General features: G+C 37.8%; 1 protein-coding gene across 2 annotated transcripts in view; it reads left to right on the forward strand.

Annotated features, from left to right (window-relative positions):
* The window catches only part of RERG (RAS like estrogen regulated growth inhibitor), a gene marked incomplete at both ends in the record, with an annotated part of 103,135 nt that overhangs the window by 75,052 nt on the left and 5,636 nt on the right, over positions 1-22,447 (forward strand). Inside the window, one exon of one of the 2 annotated variants that reach the window (XM_084254772.1) lies at positions 16,989-17,045. The exons of the other annotated variant lie outside the window; for it this stretch is intronic. Coding sequence (XP_084110898.1) covers positions 16,989-17,045 — 57 coding nt within the window. The remainder of the gene's footprint in view (positions 1-16,988; positions 17,046-22,447) is intronic. 2 annotated transcript variants of the gene reach the window in all.

Consider the following 22,447-nt stretch of genomic DNA (forward strand, 5'->3'; position numbering starts at 1 on the left):
ATGCTGTATAATCACAATTACCACTTGACACATTTACTAATGGATAGAAGCGAAGGAGGAGTCTTTCTGTCTTACTTTTTTTTCTTCCTTCTGTAGTTTTGGAATAGCTACTTAATTAGTTCTATTGTTTCCAGCCTAATATACAGCCTCCCACCCCCAGTTATCTTCCCGCTGAAACGGCAGTGACCTTCTTTACAAAGCAAGATGATCGCGTCATTTTTGTGTTTCTAATACTTTAATAAGTCTCCAATTTTTGTCATTTCCCCCTGATTTTTAAAATTAGGCTATAAAACAGCAGCAGGATTCATGATGAGGCTGCACTCTATTATTGCTAGAGGAAACCCCCCCCCCACACACACACACATAAACACTAGAGTCATAGGTGAAGCCTGTTAAATTTATATGAGCCCTTAGAGGCAGGAAGGAAAATGAATCTGGAGAAAAGGGCATGTGTGAGCAGAGTAACTTATAAAATCTTTGGTTCTTTATAAAAGAAGATTATGTGATATTCCTCTGCTTCTCTGGGACTTTGTCCCTCAGAATCACTTTTATATCCCAACAAAGCCCTGATGTTTCTAGTTGCCAATTTCTTATGTTCTCTAGTAATCTAAGCGTAGGGGAAAATTCAGACATCAGAACCATATGTATTTCCTCTTTCAGAAGAAGATGAAAATTAAAAATCCAAATTTTATATCCAAATTCCCTTACTCAGCATTCAAAAAAGATAAACACATGCAATTTGCAGCATATGGATGGCGCTGGAAGGGATCATGCTCAGCGAAATAAGCCAGAAAGAAAAAGAAAAATACCGGATGGTCTCACTCATAGCAGGAATCTAGAAAACTTAAATAAGGGACAAGGAAAATGAATAGCTCTAAGAAAGTAAAAATCAAAATCAACAAACAACTACGAACCAGAGACACTCTATGGGGGGTGGGGGGTGGAGAGGGGAGGGATTGGGGTCAAAATAAGGGGGTTGCAATTGTATAAGGAATATAAAAATAAAATTTATAATAAAAAATGTAGAAAATACTTAATACAATACAGATAGCTCTATTTAAAAATGATGTGTTGGTATGAAATATTTCTAATCAAAATAATAAATTGTAAGTTATTAAGTTTAAAATTCTAGTTTGGGAAATTTAGTAATTTACTTCACCAGCATCACTCCTACAATTTAAATTTAAAAAAAATAATTTTCAGCTGATATAAAACTGGCTTGAACTCTTGGAATTTTTTTTAATTCTTTTTTTAAAAGATTTATTTTTATTTATACAAGAACTGGGGTACAGGCCAGATGTAGGGAGTGTGAGAGGATTCACCAGAGACAGAAATACACTGCTGAGGGGAGCAGCAGGCAACACAGGAGAGGTCTGCCGCGCCATGTGGGTTGTTCCGAGGCCGGTGGGGATCGAACTGGCACCTTGGAATTTTTGATTTGTTAATCTTCAAGAGGCAAACAAAAATACAAAACTAAATCAGTTTATTAACATATTCCAAATTACAACTCTTGTTTCCACTTTCAGTTTAAAATTAAGAGTTTATTACTGTCCAATCATGCAAGTTAATTTTTTTTTTTAAATAGAGGCATGTTTTATTTATTTATTTGTTTGTTTGTTTGTTTTGTTTATACATGCACTGGGTACAGTCAGAAGCGCGGCAGGGTGAGAGAATTCACCAGAGCCAGAGCAGGGAGCAGAGCAGGCAGAAAGACTGAAGCACACTGCTGAGGGGAGCAGCGGGCGGCAGGAGAGGTCTGCGCGCCATGTGGGACCCTCCTCTGGTGGCCGGGGAGCAGCCGGGGATCGAACCGGCGCCACTGAGGCCGCGGGCAGCTTCGCAACCCAGCGCTCAACCGCTGCGCCACCGGGGAGGCCCACAAGTTAATTTTTTAATTAAAATTGCTTTTACATTCTTTATAAGCATCTCCTAACCTACTGCCATCATGGTTCTGCTAGTTTTCCCATTCTCATATTATGATCCTAAACCCCAGTTCTGAGTACTAAACTAACCATTTTCTTACCATTTCATAGGAAAGTAAGTCAATTTTTAGGACCTAAAATGCACTGAAGTTACTCTCCTAAGCTAGGTTTTCCTTGAAAAATTCTTGGAGATTACACTATTTATCCTTAAGTGATTGCTTGCACAAAGAACGTAAATTGTTCTAATACTTTTTGTTAGAATGATATTTTTGTCAGAACGCAGGACAAATCAAAGTTTTCATGCTTAAACACAATCATTTAAAAACAATCCCTAGACCTACATGTGAAATTAATTTAATCCTCATTTTTTAACTTCTGTCATTAAAAAGCATTCACATATATTTGCATTGATTTTAAATTTCCATTAAATTGCTTAAGTTATGGGGCTTAAGGGTTTTTTAATGTCGATTTATTCTGTCACAAGGAGCAGAGTAAGGGAAGACGTGAGGTGGGAGTATGGAATGGGCTATTTCAGAAAACTACAGCTATATTAATAAATGTCTGTCCCCTGGATTTGGTCTATTAAATGATTTAAATGATTTCATTCAGCTAGACAGTTTAAGGAGTTGGAGTAGAGGAGGGCAGGGAAAATAGAGACATCATTCTGAGATGGGGCTGAAAATAAAGTTCTGTGCTAAGTCTTCTCTTACTTTAGCTACATGGAGCATCTTAACAAAGCCCATCAATTTATCAGTCACGAGAAGGTTCCTCTCTGACACTGATCACTCAGAAGCTTCAGGCTTCAGTGTCAGCTCCTACAGGACAGTGATTAGCAATGTCTGGGACATGACAGACATGCAAAAAACATATTGAATGGATGATAGATAGGTGGGTGAAAGGGAGAGAGGGACGGAAGAAAGGAAGGAAGTTCTACCTGGATATTTCACTGATGTTTCATTTTCAGTATGTTTAAGTCCAATTACATGCTTTTAACTTATTTCCCCATTGTAATGTGCTACAGGGAATGATGCTTTCCCACCCCACTCCCCAGACTTTATATGAACCAATCCCTCTCACTACAGCCAATTAATGAAAATTCCTATAGGTAACCAGATCAAATTGAGCTATCCCTCTATCCAGAACTTGTGTGTGCCCCTGGACTTCAGTGCAAAAATCCAGTCTTCTTAGTGTAGCCTATAAGCTCCTTCTTACATGGGCTCAGTAGCACCTCACCATCTACCTCCCAAAATGCTCCCCCACACACCGCTCTACCTAGCCTGAAATACTTGTGATCCTAATTGAATCAACTCTTCCTTGTCTAAGCCTTTAAATAAGATGCTCTTTGCTTAGGCTGTCCCCCCCTAAATTCATGCTTCAACTCACCCAGGACTCAGCTCACAATTCAGCTTTAACATGAATTCATTTCTAATATCTTAGGGTAGCCTCTCAGTCTTGATACTTTGGTGCCTAGCACAGTGCTTAATAAATATTTACTGATGAAATGAATATGTCTGAAACTCATGTGGGAAGGATTTAATGAAAGCCCCAAATGGCTAAGCATTTGGAAATCATTAAATTTAGTTATCAGCAAATCTATTTGAAACCTGGTTTCTGTGTTCATGATTTTATTAAGTACCTCTCTGTAAGATCTGATATTTCAAATTACACAATTTGCTGGGATTTTTGACATGCCATTTCCAGTCCAGCCATTTCACTCCAGTTTATCAGTTCTGAAGGTCCCATCCACAGGGTTCTGAGATTCCAAACTGGCACATTCCTTGTCTCAGCTCTCTCTGTAGCTGTCAATTCTAAACTTCAAAGAGATGTCCTGGCCCCACTTAGCTACTAGGCCAGCATCCAGTGCTATATATCCATAGTTCACTTCCTGATTTGTGGGACAATGGCACATGTATATTGGAGTATGCTAGAGGTGTCACAGAAAAGAGAGACCAGCTAAAAGAACATGACGTGGTTGTTGGTTAAAGACAGGTCCATGTATAGGTTTCAGGGACCCAGGGAACGGGGAAACAGGGAATTTTATTTGGAAGCTTGATTTGAACCAGAGGTTCAAATGAGGAGGGAAGAAAAAATTGAACTACCTCTTGTATTTTAGGTAAACCTTCTGGTGTGCCATCTCTACAAGGGAACACAAGCCGTCACAGGGCTGACCCTTCATACGTGTTACTTGTCTTTCACATTTTCTCTTCCATAGAACACAGTTTTTCTCCCTCTGAGGCACTGAAGTGAGTTAGACTCACCTCAGTCTGATCTTCCTTTTACCTATCCATCATACCAGGAACTTGAATTAGATAAAATTCTAAATTACCTGCATATCTTTTCAGTTTTTTCCGGGAACATGCAAATACAGAAATTCAACTCCTCAAGAACAAAAACTACATCTTATTTTTTTTTTTTGCTATCTTTCGTAGTGTCTAAAATATTTCCTGAGATTCTAATCTTTTTGTTGAAAAAATGGACTTATGTAAATGTCTGAGGAAACTAGTAAGGAAACAGCTGCTTACCACATACTACTTTATCTACATCTCTATATACTTGTTTTCCTCACTTGCTACATCTGTAAAGACTTTTTCAAGTGAAAAACAAAACTCTTACTTATATAAAAGTTTCCTTCTTGATTCTTGAAATTCATATTCTTTTTACTGTGTTGCCATGGTTTCTGGTCATGGATATTCTCTCCACTAAAGATGAAGAAATCTGGTCATGAATAAAAAATTCACTTTCAAAGCATGCCTCTCCATAAGCTGTATGCTCATGTGGAAAACAAGTACAACCATTCAGAATTAAATAATATCCGTAAAAATAGTAAAATACAGTGCTAGGTATTACATATTAGAAAAAGAACAAGTAATAAATCTGGATTCCATTTAAGTTGTCATTTAACTGCTCTGAAAACTAGACAAGTTTATTTACTTTTCAGTTCAGATTTCTTATGTGTAAAATAGGAACATTAATTTCAAATTTTAGGAGTGTTTATGAGAAATAGATGGTTTGTAGTCACTATTCAATAAACATTTAACTCTTTTTTTGATACTAGCATTCCAAAGTCCCAGTGGTCTTTTTATTCAAAACATAACTAAAAGCTTCCTAATGGTATTTTCTATTAGTAACCTGTTTAATCCAACAGCTCATTAGATTAATAGAAGGCTACGTTGTTCCACATACTTAATTTATTCAACAATAAACTGGCTCCACAAATCTAGGTAAACACTGCCTGAAGCCTTTTGACCCCAGACAGGTTCAATTTAGGGCTGATATCTACTCTGAGGTCAGGCAGAATCTAAGAGGCAAGGTATGGTGTGTCCAGCCCTCACAGTCAGGCCGTAGTGTGGACTGACCAGATGGACATCTAAAGCAGACAAGGCACCTAGAAGTGGTCAATGCACATTCAAACAACAGCAGTTTCCCTTGTAAAGGACATGTTTTTCAAATAATAAGCAATACTAGAATACAGATCTGAGTCTGACAGTAATATGAGAAGCAAACAATTCATCTACTTTGTAATTGTATCCTCATTCATTTCTCAAATATTTATTCATTATGTATCATACATCAAGCACTATGCCAGCTGCTAGAGGTGAAGCTAAATGGTCTTCATGTGCAGCCTCAGGTCATTCATCATTTGTAAGACACACATGAATATAAATGAATATTTACAGGGCAGTTGTGCATGTTCTATACTAGAGTAGAAACAAATGACAGTGTCACATCTCATGGGGATTATGGTGTGGGAAGGTCAGGGAGGAGGTGGTGCTTCATCAGTTATAGGTTAAATGCTCTCTGGTGAATAGTAGTAACATGATCTTTGAGTCCATAGCATTCAAAATATACCTTTCTTTTCCCCTTTCTCTGACTTAGTTCCAGTCTGGGTTATCTACTTAATATGCTTGCCTGGTTTTTAACTTACTTGGCCTTTCAAGAGTGCAAAGTTTGTTTGTTTTTTAAATCAGCTTGCACTGTAAGAAGAACCCTAAATAAATAATGATCCCTGCACTGTATTTAAAATAATAAGCTCTTAGTGAAACCTTAGAGATACAGGCAACTACATTAAAACTGTACAGTTTGATGAAGAAAAACTGTCATAAGGATGATCACAGTCTGTTTATTACATCATGGATCACAGAATGAAATGAATGGTATTAGCACACCATGGGTCACAAAATGAGAGAATCACATTAGATTTTTTACACTGTGGCAATAAAAGCAAGTCATGAATGTGCAGAAAGCAGAAATTTGTCTAGAAACCACTTTTTTTCTAGAGATACTTCCAGCTTCATTTTTACCAGGGTTCGATGCTTTCATAACAAAAGCAGTTAGGCAACCAGACAATATATTTTCTTCAAAATGGACTCTATACATAAAATATAACTCCCTCCCCCAAATTTTTCACATTATGAGGTTAGTAATAACAGAGGAGTACTACCAGTGAGACACTCAAGCTCTCTAGTTGCAAATTCACCCCTGTAAAAGAGGTAATTCCACTGAATGAGTCAGGGTGATATACTCAAAGTGTACATGGTTCCTGAGGTCAGTCAAATGCGGGACATATTTCAGAAAGAAATGTAATAATTTGAGCTTCACTTTCTTCATCAACAAACACATCCCCACATGCATATGCATATATTCCATGCTGTGGGGCAGTGAAGAGTAAAGAGGTATCTATGTAGACACAGGATAGAGTCTGATCCAGCAGTGCATGCTCTGTAAAGGATAGTGGGTAATAACAATCGACATTGCATTATTTTTAAGACTTTTCCAGATATAAATTTTTATGATGTTGTTTAAATTGAGGTTGTGCTTAGTCAAGTATGAAAACAATTCTCAAGTGGTATTAAACCTTCTCATCCTCCTTGCTTTCATTATTTTTCAAATACTTGCTTCATTTATTATGACATTTATAGCTGCAGATAATAAAATTCAAAATAAAAGCAGCTCAAGATGTTTTTGCTGCCCATGTCAGAGTGGAAATAAACACCTTCGACTCATGTTTTGTGTTGGCCAAGTAATTACACTCTAAGTATTGTAATGAAGTACAAAGAAGATGGAGGGGAAAGAGATATTCCATCTAGCTGTATCCCAGTTTGGAGAAGTTTCATGCTTAGTATACTGTGTGAGTTTATTAAAATGAAGGTGTAGCTTTTAATCTTTAACATTTCTAACTATTAAACATTAAAATTTGATTGTAAATAAGACCTGGGAAAGTAGTTCAGATAACATGGGATAAATAAACTTATCACAACCCACAATGGACTAGAATTGTGCTAGTATTATCCATAATTGCCTTCTTTGCCTATGACAAAAATTGGGGTGGGGGTTTGGTCACAGAATAATTAAAAATCTTTGTGAAAGAATTATCCTAAACCTAGTAAAATCTTGTAGCAAATCACTGAAGTAAAATTCTGTAAGAGGTCATTAAAGATGTATTTTAAAGTTACTTGGTCTTATAATAACTAAAAGGAAGTATATATTTATAATGAAGTGTCTGAAGTTACAGAATGAAAGCCATATAAATCATTACTATATATTCATAACATTCATTATAATATGACAATGAAAGTGATTTGAATACACAGTAGTGATTTATATGTAGTATATATATATGTACACAGTCGAGAGTTTGAGAATATAGAAAATCAAGCATTGTCATTGCATATGTAACCAGTATTACACACAAAATTCAAAAAATATTCATGACAAACCAGCAATGAATAGTGTTCCTTGAGAAATTCTTTTTTTCTTATTTTTTAATTTATATGCATATTACACAATTGTTCATTTTTAAATAATATCTGCTTCCCTCTCCCTCCCCCTCAGGTGTAGTCCCCATAGAAATTCCTTCACCAATGCACCTGTGCACCATCATCTCAGTGCCCTGTGCTCCTCACTCCCTCCCTCCCATCCCTCTCCCTCCTCCTCCCCTGCAGGATGTCTCTGATTTATAATTGTCTGTTTTTGTTTTTTTGTGTTGTGATTTGTATTGTTATTTTTTAATTGAAGTCAAAACTTTTTTCCTATCCCCCAAAACCTAGCCTGCCCATTTAAAACAGCTTGAGTTGGGTTTTTCCAAAACAATCACTTGACCACAGTCTAATAAATACATGATAATTCTCCACCTGCCTAATAATAAATGCTTTCTGTCATATGCTATTAAGTTTTGGTATGTGTTTCTTCAATGGCAACAGGTAACTGATACAGAAGGTAAGGAAAGGTCTCACAAAGGAAGTTATATTAACTGATACAGAAGGTAAGGAAAGGTCTCACAAAGGAAGTTATATTTGAACTATATTTAGAAGGATGACTAGGATTTTATTGGTTGGAGGATTTCCAAGGCAGCAGTAACAGCATTAGAGGCACTTAGAGAAGAATGTGCTTATTTTTTTTTTTTAGATTTATTTTATTTATACAAGAACTGGGTTACAGGCCAGATGTGTGGGAGGGTGAGAGGATTCACCAGAGACAGAGGAGGGAGCAGAACAGGCAGATGGACCGAAGACACTGCTGAGGGGAGCAGCAGAAGAGGCAGGAGAGGTCTGCTGCACCATGTGGGTGGCTCGTGGCCAGCGGGGATAGAACCGGTGCTGCAACGCTGTGCTCAACCGCCTGGGCCACCAGGGAGGCCCAAGAATGTGCTTATTATTAAGTAATGCAGTCTGAAGTGCTGATGTCAGCATTAGAGGTTCTACTGGAAGTGATTAAAACTGAAGTTACATGGGGCCTCCCTGGTGGAGCAGGCGGTTGAGCACAATGCGGGTGGGAATGTCTGCAGCCTCTGCAGCGCCGGTTCGATCCCTGCCGGCCAGGAAGAATCCCACATGATGCGGCAGACCTCTCCTGTCTCGCCCACTGCTCCTCTTAGCAGTATATTTCACTCAGTCTGCCTGTTCTATTCCCCGCTCTGTCTCTGGTGAATCCTTACTCTCCCATCGTCTGACCTGTAGTCCGGTTCTTGTATGTATGAATAAATAAATCTTAAAAAAAAAAAAAAAAAAGTAGGGCCTCCCCAGTGGCGCAGCGATTGAGCGCTGGGTTGCGAAGCTACCCGCAACCTCTGCAGCGCCAGTTCGATCCCCAGCTGCTCCCCGGCCACCGGAGGAGGGTCCCACATGGCGCGCAGACCTCTCCTGCCACCCGCTGCTCCCCTCAGCAGTGTACTTTGGTCCTTCTGCCTATTCTGCTCCCCGCTCTAGCTCTGGTGAATTCTCTCACCCTCCCGCGCTTCTGACTGTATCCAGTGCTTGTATTAATAAATAAATAAATCATTTAAAAAAAAAAAAGTAAACTTACAAAGGATGTGAGAATCGAGGGTAAGCAAGAGAATCAACTCTGAGTCAAAGGGTGGTATTGCCATCCAAGCATTATAAAGGAAAAAAAGTTTGGAGAGGACCAGGAACTGCTTTAACTGATAAAGTATTCGATATATATATGAGAGAAAAGATGGAAATTTCTTGCAGGCAAAACCATTAGTAATTTATATTGAGATATCAAGAGACCTATAAAGAAGAACAATAACACATATATTTAGAATGTCATCTATGCTGATGTGTCTTAGAAAACAAGTTATTTGTGAATTTTGTGACTGAAAAATAAAAACAGGATTTTGAGTCTGAAAACTAACATTTGAAAGTTCTGTTTCAATCTCTCTTGAGTGTATCTCTTAAAATTCTGTAAAATCTAAAAATGTGTTAGAATTTTTTTTTTTACTTTGAAGGGTTTCTTTCAAAAGCCAATTTAATGCACAGACTATATCCAATCAAATTTCATTTAAAAGCATCATTCTGATCACTAAAGCTTGTACTCTTTTTTATGCTTTTAATTTTCAAGAGACACAATGAACATCGTTGTTCATTTTTGTACAAAGTTAGATTTCTCCTCTCAGGCATAGTCCCCATAAAATTCCTACCACCAAGTCACAATGAACCATCACCATAGTCTCTTGTGCTCTTCCTGCCTCTGTTTTAATACCTCTCCTTCCCCCTTCCCTGCTGAATGCCTTCTGTTTATGGTTGCCTGCTAGTTTTGTCTTTTTTTTTTCCTGATCCCCTGTTTGGTTCCCCTATATTCCTCCTATAAGTGAAACCATCTGATATTTTTCTTTTTCCTTCTGACTTATTTCACTGAGCATAATCCCTTCCAGCTCCATCCATGTTGCTGCAAATAGCATGTTTATCATTTCTGTTTGTTGAATAGTATTCCATTGTGCATATATACCATATCTTTTTTATCTAGTCATCTGTTTTGGGGCATTTATGTTGTTTCCATATCTTACCTATTGTAAATAGTACTGCAATAAACATAGGAGTGCAAGTTTCCTTTCAGATTAATGTTTTTGTGATCTTTGGGTAGATTCCTAGGAGTGGAATTGCTGGGTCATCTACAGCTCCATGTTTAGTAGTTTAAGGACCCTCCACACAGTAAAGGTGGTACTTCTGAAGCCTGCACCTCACTGATCATGATGTCAGGAATTATTTTTAATAACTATCCCAGACTCACTAATGTTTAGAAAAGTAAAGATATTTTATGGAAAATCTTTCCTTTTATCTTTTATCTATTAATTGGGAAATTACCCCATTGAATTGTGACTTGATTTCATGTTAAATATTTCCTTCGATTGAATTCTCTTGAATGAATTTTCCACTTTGTCAGAAATCAATTTTCATTCATAATCTTAAAAATCAATGCTAGTAATATAAAAAAAAGAATCACATATAATGAAGTAATATCCAAGTAGGCTATAAATTAGGTAAAATGTTCTCTCAATTAACCATTAGACATATTAGGCTTGTTTAATGGAAAGGAATGGGTTTTCAAGGTGGGGGGTAATAAGACATTTCTGAATGCATAGATTTAATTGCAAACAATCAAATACGTTAAACATTCAAACTTCTAGAGACCTTGTATCAAATTCCTAGTGTAAGTAAAGATTATTAATACCACATTTTACTTCAAAAGAAAAGCTTTCCTCAAGACACTTGGGGTGGAGAAGAAAGGATATTCAGAAGAAAATTAGATCAAACTTACATTAACCATTTGAATAAACTTTAGAATATAATTTGTGCAAGGATCATGAAATAGTCATTACCAGGAATTTCAGATGATTATTTAGGTAACCTTTTAAGAAAAATCTACAAAAAGTTGATATGGTTCTGCTGTGAATATTCTCTTGATGCCTGGTTCTTATTTAACTGTTAAGAAGAGTGAACTGTGACATGAGCTGGTATCTCTTCAGCAAGTACTTTTTAAGTCTACTGTCCACTAGACACTATAAAACAGTGACTAATGAAACAAATTCCATGCCCTCAAGGAATATTCTTTCTAAAGAAGGAAATGAATAAAATAATAATGATAAAATATACAAGCATTCCAGCATTTTTTCTTATTAGCAGAGTCTCCCCTTTTCTGTAGGAAGCCCAGTGGATACATGAAACCACAGTTAGTACTGAACCCTATTATACTATGATCTTCCCTACCCATACATAACTACAATAAAGTTTAATTTGGGCACAGTTATTAACAACAATAACCAATAACCATCTGTGAAATAGAACAATTATACAATATATTTCAATAAAAATTTCATGAATGTGTTTTTCCTCTCAAAATAGTTTCATGTATGTAATATTTTCAGACTGGCTGACATGGGTCACTGAAACCCTGGATGAAGGGGCACTGCTGTCCTATAAGCAGTGGTGGTCAGAGTGGCAGGCATCGCTGGCAGTAGCAGGCAGACATCTTCTCCTGTTGCACTCACTCTTTTTTTTTTTTTTAAATAATGATAGTTTTTTTTTAATAATAGATTTTATTTTTATATTCCCCGTACAATTGCAACCCCTCATTTTGACCCCAATTTCCCTCCCCTGCCACCCCCCACCCCCCCAAAAGTGTCTCTGGTTCATAGTTTTTTGTTGATTTTGATTTTTACTTTCTTATAGTTATTCATTTTCCTGGTCCCTTATTTAAGTTTTCTAGATTCCTGCTATGAGTGAGACCATCCGGTATTTTTCTTTTTCTTTTTGGCTTATTTCACTGAGCATGATCCCTTCCAGCACCATCCATGTTGCTGCAAATTGCATGTGTTTATCTTTTTTAAATGCTGAGTAATATTCCTTGGTGTATATGTACCACATCCTCTTGATCCAGTCATCTATTTTTGGGCATTTGGGCTGTTTCCAAAGCTTAGCTATTGTAAATAGTGCTGCTATAAACATAGGGGTGCAGGTGTTCTTTGGAATTGAGGTTTCTGTGTCCTTTGGGTAAATACCTAGGAGTGGAATTGCTGGATCATATGGAAGCTCTATGTTTAGTAGGTCCAGAAATCTCCACACAGCTCTCCATAGTGGTTGGACCAGTTTGCACTCCCACCAGCAGTGCAGGAGAGTTCCTTTTTCTCCACACCCTCGCCAACATTTGTTGTTGCTAGTTTTTTTAATATGTGCCATTCTCACTGGTGTAAGATGGTATCTCATGGTAGTTTTGATTTGCATTTCCCTGATGACAAGTGATGTTGAAGATTTTTTCATATGCCTGTTGGCCATTTGCATTTCCTCTTCAGAGAAATTTCTTTTTAGCTCTTCTGCCCATTTTTTGACTGGATTATTTTCTTTGTTGTTGTTGAGTCTCCTCAGCTCTTTGCAGATTTTTTCCTGTTGCACTCACTCTTGCTCAATCTGTTCACACAATCTAATGTTCCTGAGCCTATCAAGCACACTCCTGTGTTAAAGCCTTTGCACCAACTGTTCCATCTTTTTGAACATTATTCACCCCAGACACCTTCCCAGTGAGCACCACATTGCTTATCTATCTTAAATAACAGCTCATGCCCTCATTTCCCTAGGCCTATCCCCCCTTACACTGCTCTTTTTTTTTTTTATCCCAGAGCACTCATAACCTCTAACGTGCACTGTAATTTATTTGTTTTGCTTTTTGATCTGCTTCCTACTAGTAGAATATATTTCTGTGAAGTCAGACATCTCTGTAGGAAGTGCTTACTGGATTATTCCAAACAGCTCAATTAGCACCTGGCACAGGACAGGCACCAATAAATATTTCTTCAATAAAACAAGGTCAGGGAGAATTAGAGGCAAAGATGTGGCATGAGATAGTTTATGCTCTGACAGAATTATTGGCTGCTGTATGGACAATAATTTAAGGGGTCCTCTGGGTACTGGTGAAGTAGGGACACTCATTAGGAAGCAATGATTTAATTATCATTAAAGGTGAAACCATGTGTTAAAAGTGGTAGTGCTGAAAGAGGTAAGAAGGGGTAGGAGATATCACATGTGAAAATTTTATTTCATAAAATTGCAATAAAATCTAGAGCTAAAAATACTAGTGATATTTAATAAATACATCAATAAATGGTGAAAGTTAACTAAGCACTTCAGATGCAATACAAATAATAATAGAATCTTTAACAGGTACCACTTCCAAAGATACAAAAATCAGACTAACAATTTTAAATTGAAGACTTAAAGATAAAGAAATGCATTTGACTTTTCCAGGAAAATCTGTGAGAAATATGAAAACATCTTCAGAGAATGTGTATATGACAGTCAATTGTTCAAAGTGGGTCTGTGATTTTTTTTTAGTGCATTTAAAATGGATTGACCTTTTTTTTAAAAAAAGATCTATTTATTTATTTATACAAGTGCTGCAGTACAGGCCAGAGCCGCGGGAGGGTGAGAGAATTCACCAGAGACAGAGTGGGGAGTAGAACAGGCAGAAGGACGGAAATACACCGCTGAGGGAAGCAGCAGGCAAGGCAGGAGAGGTCTACCGCACCATGTGGGAATCTCCCTAGCCAGCTGGGAATCGAACCGTCTGTCTGCCTCTGCAGACAGCTTCACAGCACTGCACTCAACCCGCTACGCCACCAGGGAGGCCCCTGGATTGACTTTTTCTAATGTTGTTAAAATAACACCAAACAATGCTGTGTGTCTCCTGAAAATGGATCCCAAAGATATTCAGTTTGCTTTTCTTGAAGTCCAGCAACCCTGCTAGAAGGTGAGGATCTGAAATGGAGCCAACAACCCACACATCAACAGGATCCACTGAGCAACAGCTGAGATGCTAAGAGCCTAAGAGCCAGGGAAACATTTACAGAACAAGTCCTTCCACCCAAGCTCAGAGCTAAGCTACTCAAACATCAGCCATAACCCCAACAAGCTTGTTAACATGGCCTTTAGAACAAAACAGAAATATAGATGGGCCATTCGAGGTGGATTCAGTGATAGTGGCAAAAGATAAATTCATGGTATCTGAAGGAGGAAAACAATTATGTGTATGTGTGAATATGCATATATGCATGTGTGTGTCTATGTGCATATATATGTGTGTATATATATATATGTATATATATATATACACACATACATAAACACAATAAAAGAAAAAAATACTTAAAAGCCCTAGCACTCCAGAGTTGTTCTGCCTCAACCATTCTACAATTACTTCTAAAATTACTGCTCCATAACCGCAAAGGACACCAAATCAAGGCTCCTAACTAATCTAAGACCCAGACAAAAATAATTCATTTATGTTCTGCAGACTCAATTTCTAAAGGTGATCAAGTGTCTGATGCATTTTAGAACAATTTCTTTGAGAAACGATTAAAGTTCAAATGGTTTTAGAATTTAGGTAACTTCAAACTTCAGTTACCTAAAAAAAATGTTAATTTGTCACAGCTCATTCATTGAAGATGCCAGAAAAATGAATTTTCTAGGTTGTAGTCTTTAAAGTTGAGACTACATATGCTAACAAAAGATGAAACTCTTTGAACACCACAGGCAATTATGTTTACTGACACTGCTAATTTAAAAACAGAAAAAATCTCTCTCTAGGGCTTCCTACTTCTAACATGCAAAAAAAAATAAATAAATAAAAGCAACTCAGTCTCAAGAGAGTGAACAGTGACAGACTGAAAACTGCAGATAAAACCACAAGTGCACTTGCTGTGGGAAGGATTATAGGGTCAGTGGCCTTGCTACTTTAGGCACTACAAATATTTTGGCTCAAATCCGGCCTCACACTCTGTAATTAGAAAGAATTTTAGAAAATCCAACTCAAAATGGATTAAAGAACTAGACATAAGACCTGAAACCATAAAATACATAGAAGGAAATATAGGTGAAACACTACATGATATTCACATCAAAGACATCTTTACAGACACATCACCCAAAGCAGTGATAGTGAAGGCAAAGATAAACAGCTGGGACTACATCAAATTAAAGAGCTTCTGCACAGCAAAAGAGACAATAACAAAAACAAAGAGAAACCCCACCAACTGGGAGAACATTTTTGCACACAACACTAATGATAAAGGACTGATCACAAAAATCTGCAAAGAGCTGATGAGACTCAACAACAACAAAGAAAATAATCCAGTCAAAAAATGGGCAGAAGAGCTAAAAAGAAATTTCTCTGAAGAGGAAATGCAAATGGCCAACAGGCATATGAAAAAATCTTCAACATCACTTGTCATCAGGGAAATGCAAATCAAAACTACCATGAGATACCATCTTACACCAGTGAGAATGGCACATATTAAAAAAACTAGCAACAACAAATGTTGGCGAGGGTGTGGAGAAAAAGGAACTCTCCTGCACTGCTGGTGGGAGTGCAAACTGGTCCAACCACTATGGAGAGCTGTGTGGAGATTTCTGGACCTACTAAACATAGAGCTTCCATATGATCCAGCAATTCCACTCCTAGGTATTTACCCAAAGGACACAGAAACCTCAATTCCAAAGAACACCTGCACCCCTATGTTTATAGCAGCACTGTTTACAATAGCTAAGCTTTGGAAACAGCCCAAATGCCCAAAAATAGATGACTGGATCAAGAGGATGTGGTACATATACACCATGGAATATTACTCAGCATTCAAAAAAGATAAACACATGCAATTTGCAGCAACATGGATGGTGCTGGAAGGGATCATGCTCAGCGAAATAAGCCAGAAAGAAAAAGAAAAATACCAGGTGGTCTCACTCATAGCAGGAATCTAGAAAACTTAAATAAGGGACCAGGAAAATGAATAACTATAAGAAAGTAAAAATCAAAATCAACAAAAAACTATGACCAGAGACACTTTTTTTTGGGGGGGGCGGGAGGGGAGGGATTGGGGTCAGAATGGGGGGGTTGCAATTGTATGGGGAATATAAAAATAAAATTTATTATTTAAAAAAAAAAACAGTTTTCAGCTCTAATGCAAGTATAAGAAAATGGTCACCGTAGGTCCCACCACTATTTCATGATGACAGAGTCTACATAGTTCAGCAGTTGGCTTTCTACCACCCATCTTCCCGTCAAATATTATCCAGATGGCTTGGGACTTGACTTCAGTTTCGTAAAATGGGCCCATTGCAGGCTTTGGAAACAAGGCTTCTTGGATTCAAATCCTGACTTGACTACTAACTAGGCAAGTGAGCTCAGTACAATTAGCCTCTCATAACTCCATTTCCTTACCTGAAAAATGGGAGCAAGTATAGTACCTGCCTCATGGGGATGAAGTAAGGGTTGAGGGCATGACTCTGAATGGAAGTATTTCTTTTGATGAAATTAATGAGTCACCAATAAAACCCTTCATTTTGAAAATCTATTTTTTATAATACAAAGGACCAGCTACTGGTCTTTTGATTAGAGTAGAACACATTTTACTCACATTTGTCAGTTATTGTCAATATGCCAAATTTAAGACATTTATATTGCTACCCTATATATCTAAATTCATTATTTTGCTAACAATTTTATAAGTGAGCATTTTCACATCACAATGTCTTTTGTTTGTTGCTGACCCAGAGGCTAAAGAAACAAATCTAAGCTATTGATTAATGTGCAATGAACCCACGAAAATGTTATACCAGTTTTTAGGCATGATAGGAAATTGGGAAAATATTTGAATAAGCATACGTACATGTATTGGCTTAATAAGTTGAGGACACATGAAATGTAGTTGTGTAGGCAGTTTCTCTTCCATTAGAAGGATAAGAATTCTAAGATAATTAACACATTTATTTGAAATATTGCTGTTTTTTTTTTTTCCCACAGCTCTTGTAGTGAGATTTCTGACCAGACGGTTCATCTGGGAATATGACCCCACCCTTGGTAGGTTCAATTTTGTCTTCTCTCCTCCAGTCAATATTTATGACCCAAAAGAGAAAATGACATTTTCTCTTGCAACATTTTAAACAATTTTCCAATGTCTTTGGAAGTGTATTGTCTAATGATACAAAGAAGCTAGGTCTGTGTTTCTGTCTGACCTTAGAACCTTGCAGGATTTTAATGCAGAGGTGAAGAAATTAGTGCAAACCAGAGATAAAAAGGAAGTGGCTACAATATGATATTCTTCCATCAAGAAAATGTAGTATTATATTAATGGGAGAAAGAGGAGACAGTGGGCATGGCTAACTTCATGTGGGATTGAACAGAGTATAAAAGTACTGAAGAGAGGGCCTCCCTGGTGTCGCAGCAGTTGAGCTCTGGGTTGTGAAGCTGCCCACAGCCTCTGCAGCGCCGGTTCGATCCCTGGTCGCTGGGCGAGGGTCCCACATGGCACGCAGACCTCTCCTGCCGCCCGCTGCTCCCCTCAGCAGTGTACTTCGTCAGTCTACCTGTTCTGTTCCCCACTCTGCCTCTGGTGAATTCTCTCACCCTCAGGACTTCTGACTGTACCCAGTGCTTATATAAATAAATAAATAAATCTTTAAAAAAAAAGGTACTGAAGAGAGTATAAAAAGTGCTAAAAAGAATATAAAAGTAAAATTAAACTTCTCAATACTAACTGTGGGAAAACACAAAAATTAACTATGTTTCTACCCTTCCTCTCTCCATCGAATCTTGATTAAAGTCAATTTTTAAAAATTTTATCAAAGAAACAAAAATGGATTATCTGTGGATCTTAAAAGTTACGTAATGGTGATGTATGAAGAATCCATGGTATGTTTTTTTTTTAAAACAAAACATCATACTTGCTAGAAATCTATATAACAGTCCTCTCTAAAATAATGCTGCAAATCCATGAGATCTAATTTATGCATAAGATTTTACTCTAAATCAAGCCCTTGAGTTTTTGTTTGTTATGCTTTAGAAGCCCAGTTCGTTATGTCAAGGGAAACAACTTTAAAATCCAGAGGGAAAGGGAATGACATGCACCACTTCATTACCAGGCACAGTGCCCCTGACCAAACTGCCCATACTCACAACAGTAAAGTGGGTAAAGAGGTTTAATTTTGATTTATCACTATATGGTTCGATGGAAAAGGGAACCTTCTTTTCCCTTGTGCCTCCTTTCATTTTTTTTTTTTACTTTTTTGTCAACAAATATTGTCTAAATGCCTCCTCTATATCAGATTATTTTAGGTGCAAAGGACAAGTGAATAGGCAAAAGGAGAAAGGCTCTGTTTGTGAGGTGGGGCAGGGGCAGGGAGGGAAGAAAGTCTGGTCAACAGAGAAGAGTCATGTGTCAAATAGCAGTAAGTGGGCCTCCCCAGAGGTGCAGCGGTTGAGCGCTGGGCTACGAAGCTGCCTGTAGCCTCTGCAGCGCCAGTTCGATCCCCGGCCGCAGGCGAGGGTCCCACATGGCACGGAGACCTCTCCTGCCATGCCCGCTGCTCCCCTCAGCAGTGTACTTCATCAGTCTGCCTGTTCTGCTCTCCGTTCTGGCTCTGGTGAATTCTCTCACCCTACCGTGCTTCTGACTGTATCCAGTGCTTGAATAAATAAATCTTAAAAAAAAAAACAAAAAAACAAATAGCGGTAAGTGTAATGAAAAAAAAAAAAACTGAACAGGGAAGAGGATAGAGTGGTTTTGTAGTGTGTTTAACCTATGTGGGACTTATTTTAGTGAGATGTACAAGGTGAAGACCCAACATTTTCTCCAAATTGTTGACCAATTGTCATGTTATTATTTATGAAATAGTGCACCACTTCTCAGCTACATCTATGCTGTGTATTGACCATTTACCCTAGGATGCAGCTCCAGATTTGCCTTTCTAGATCCAATACCTGAACCACACTCCTATGTTAACTGTATGTTCCACAGAACATTCTGAAAGGCAGTAAAGAAAGTCTTCCTTCTTTACACTTTTAAAAAATTAGATGAGCTGCTTCCTCCAGTTTCTTGTCACATTAATTTTAGAAACGCTATCATAACATGACACAATTTTGATTGAAACTGCGGTAAAACTATAAATTACTTTGAGAAGATTCACATTTTTTATGATATTCAATCTTTTTATCTCAGAGAATAGCATGTCCCTACATTTATTAATCTTTACTTCTCCATTTTTACTTGTTTTTCAACATTAATAATTTTTACTAAGCTTTTAATATGGCCACAGTCCAATCCTTTTTTTAATTTTTATATATTTATGTGTAGATGAACTGGGGTGTAGGCCAGAGGTGTAGGGGTGTGAGAGGATTCACCAGAGACAGAGTGGGGCGCAGAACAGGCAGATCTACTGAAATACACTGCTGAGGGGAGCAGTGGGCAAGACAGGAGAGGTCTGCTGTGGCCATATGTGGGTTAGCTCCCTGACCGGGGATCAAACTCAGGCTGCACTGGTGATAGCATGATAGTGCTGAGACTTAACCCCTACGCCACCAAGGAGGCCCCACAGTCCAATCTTAAAATGATATATTTGGATCTAAAAATACACCTGTTTCTAAAAATAAAATTATTTTTTGTCACACCTAAGTAAATATGCTTCTCTTAAATTTTAATACTTGTTGAAGCTTTACAAAGGTTATGATTCCTGAGGATCTTAATGATTTATAGGAGTTCAGAAGAAAAAACACTATTTTTTTTATATTAGTACATCTCAATGAGTGATGAACCTTATGAAAAAATTATCTCAAAATTTTTGAACTCTCTCTGAATAGGTTCCAGTAACTAATGTTGCTATTTTTAATTAATTTAGGTGAACCATTTTCTATTTTTGTTTTATTCATTTTTAAAAAACAACTGTTATTAATAGGAACCTGCCTGCATCAGTATTCCATAATGTAGGCTTCCTTCATTAAGAATAATGAAACTTTATTGAGTGACCTTGTATGGTACCTCGAAAAGGATTGCAATAGATGCTAAGCAACAAGAGTTTTCTCCCCACTTCATGAAGATCAGACACATGACTCACTCCAGGTGAAAGTGGATGTGTACAAGTGTGGTGTGCACAAGTGGAAGAAGTCACTAATGTTCTAGCCTAGAGGAGTTCCCAATCCATTTGCTCCAAAAGGAGTCAGCATTTGTTGGGTTCGACTTCTATCTGATCATAGAGTTTCAAAACCATCAGCCAAAGAGAAAGCTATGTTAAAAAACAAAGTGGCAAGTTTGCACAAAAAGCAGTCCTGATTTGTAAATTCAGTACCTTCCTTAGAAAGGTGGGACAGTTTTTTCAAGCTATCACAGAACAATTGTTCTTGAAAAGCTAAATACTATGAACTATTCAACACAGTAACAAAATTGCAGTGTTCACTGCTCTGAAACAGTTCTGCAAAAACATGCTCACTACTTTAGTAGTAAAAGATTCCCAAACTTATAGATTTCAAGATCCAGTGTTCTGTTTTTATTTACTTTACTTTTTTATGGACAGGGCTACCACTGCAATTCCAAATAGGAATGCAAGCAAGGGGCAGAGGGTGAGGGAATAGTAAACCTATCCTTTACTTGTATTTGCATTTCATAGAAAAAGGAAGTATTTTTAATATCCAAGTGTTTTGGAGGATATAATCTAAGCATAAGATTCTATCCTTTACAGTGGACAGCTTTAGTTTTCCTTAAATTTTTCTCATTTCACTGTGTGGACCCGTGAAATCATTGTCAAAGGCTAGCAACGATCTATGAATAGCATTAGAAAACTACTGCTGAAGCCTTTAAGATTTGGTACATGGGCCAGGAAAACCTATATGGTGGTGGCAGGAATGTTCTGGTTATAAAACAACAGGAGCCATGTTCTGATTAGATCCCCCCAAAAGAACTAAATTTCTATATCTGACAGTCTTACTACTCCTGAAAATGTGGATTGTGGCAGACAGTACAAAGGCGGAGAGAGAGGGAAAGAGTCATCTGGGGAGAAAGAGACTGCATTGCAAGTGTTCACCACTACGGGTAAAAAGCAGGCACCCCGCTGTGTGTGAGCAGATTTTGATGTCTCTGGTTAGGAAAGATTCAGACAGAAGTGAGGGTGGGAACCCGGAGACATCGTGGCCCCACTTTGCTTTCATAGTTGGTCCGTCCAGCCTGCATTATACTTCCCTCTCCTTGGAAAGGCTCATATAAAGAGACACACACCCAGAATAAATCCTCTCCTCTGGACAGTAAAGCAGAATGCTTAGCCAACTCACATAACTATTTAATATCAGCACAGTAAGGAACTTGGAGACCATCATTTTACAAATAAAGAAGCAAGTTCAAAGGAGTAAATTTATCCAAGATTATGTGGTTAGTTTGTGGTTAGACCAGCAATAGAACTCAAGTTAGTACAATTTCCATTCTACCATAAATCAACACTATTAACTGTTATTGTTATGTACTGAGAAAATATTCTAAATATGTGGAAACTTGCAAAAACAAGCTAAATTAGTCAAGGGTTTAACCAGATACAATACCCCTTTAAGCATCAACTTCTCTTAACGTACACAAAATATACTCCTATTTATGGAAATATTATTCAGATAAATATACTCCTATTTATGGAAATATTATTCAGATACAATTTTGAATTTATCTTACTCCACCTAGAAACAATATTGGTCTTTTGGCACACAACATTTGGTTCATTTACAAGCATCTTCTAAGCAATTATCCCCCTAACCTTCAAAAAAGCTTACCAGTTTATGTTAATATGAACAGGTAGTATGTCCATGCTCCAAATACATACACATTGTCTCTTTTGTTTAAAAATGAATAGTTCAGGGCCTCCCCGATGGCGCAGCCGTTGAGCACTGGGTTGCGAAGCTGCCCGCAGCCTCTGCAGCGCCAGTTCGATCCCCAGCTGCTCCCCGGCCACTGGAGGAGGGTCCCACATGGCGCGCAGACCTCTCCTGCCGCCCACTGCTCCCCTCAGCAGTGTACTTCGGTCCTCCTGCCTGTTCTGCTCCCTGCTCTGGCTCTGGTGAATTCTCTCACTCTCCCATGCTTCTGACTGTACCCAGTGCTTGTATAAATAAATAACTAAATAAATAAATCTTAAATAAATAAATAAATAAATAAAAATGAATAGTTCAAATCTAAAAAGTGGTTTTACTCCTATGGGGACTACAGAAGAAAAAAAAAAAAATAAAAACAACCCAAACAATAAAAATGAAACCCTAGAGATCTGACTATAAAACTGAGGCCATCAGTGGGGGTGGGGGAAGCAGAGAGCCAAGTGTGGAGGGGCCCAGTGACTATGGTAGAGCACTATGGGTGCCTTAGTGGTGGATGTGGTTTGGTAACATATATCTCAAGAGGTGTGAACCTGTATCTCTGAATCACATACAATGTCGTAAACCAATGTTAGTAAAAAATA

Source organism: Talpa europaea, assembly GCF_964194135.1.
Source record: "Talpa europaea genome assembly, chromosome: 15".
NCBI classification, from domain to species: domain Eukaryota; kingdom Metazoa; phylum Chordata; class Mammalia; order Eulipotyphla; family Talpidae; genus Talpa; species Talpa europaea.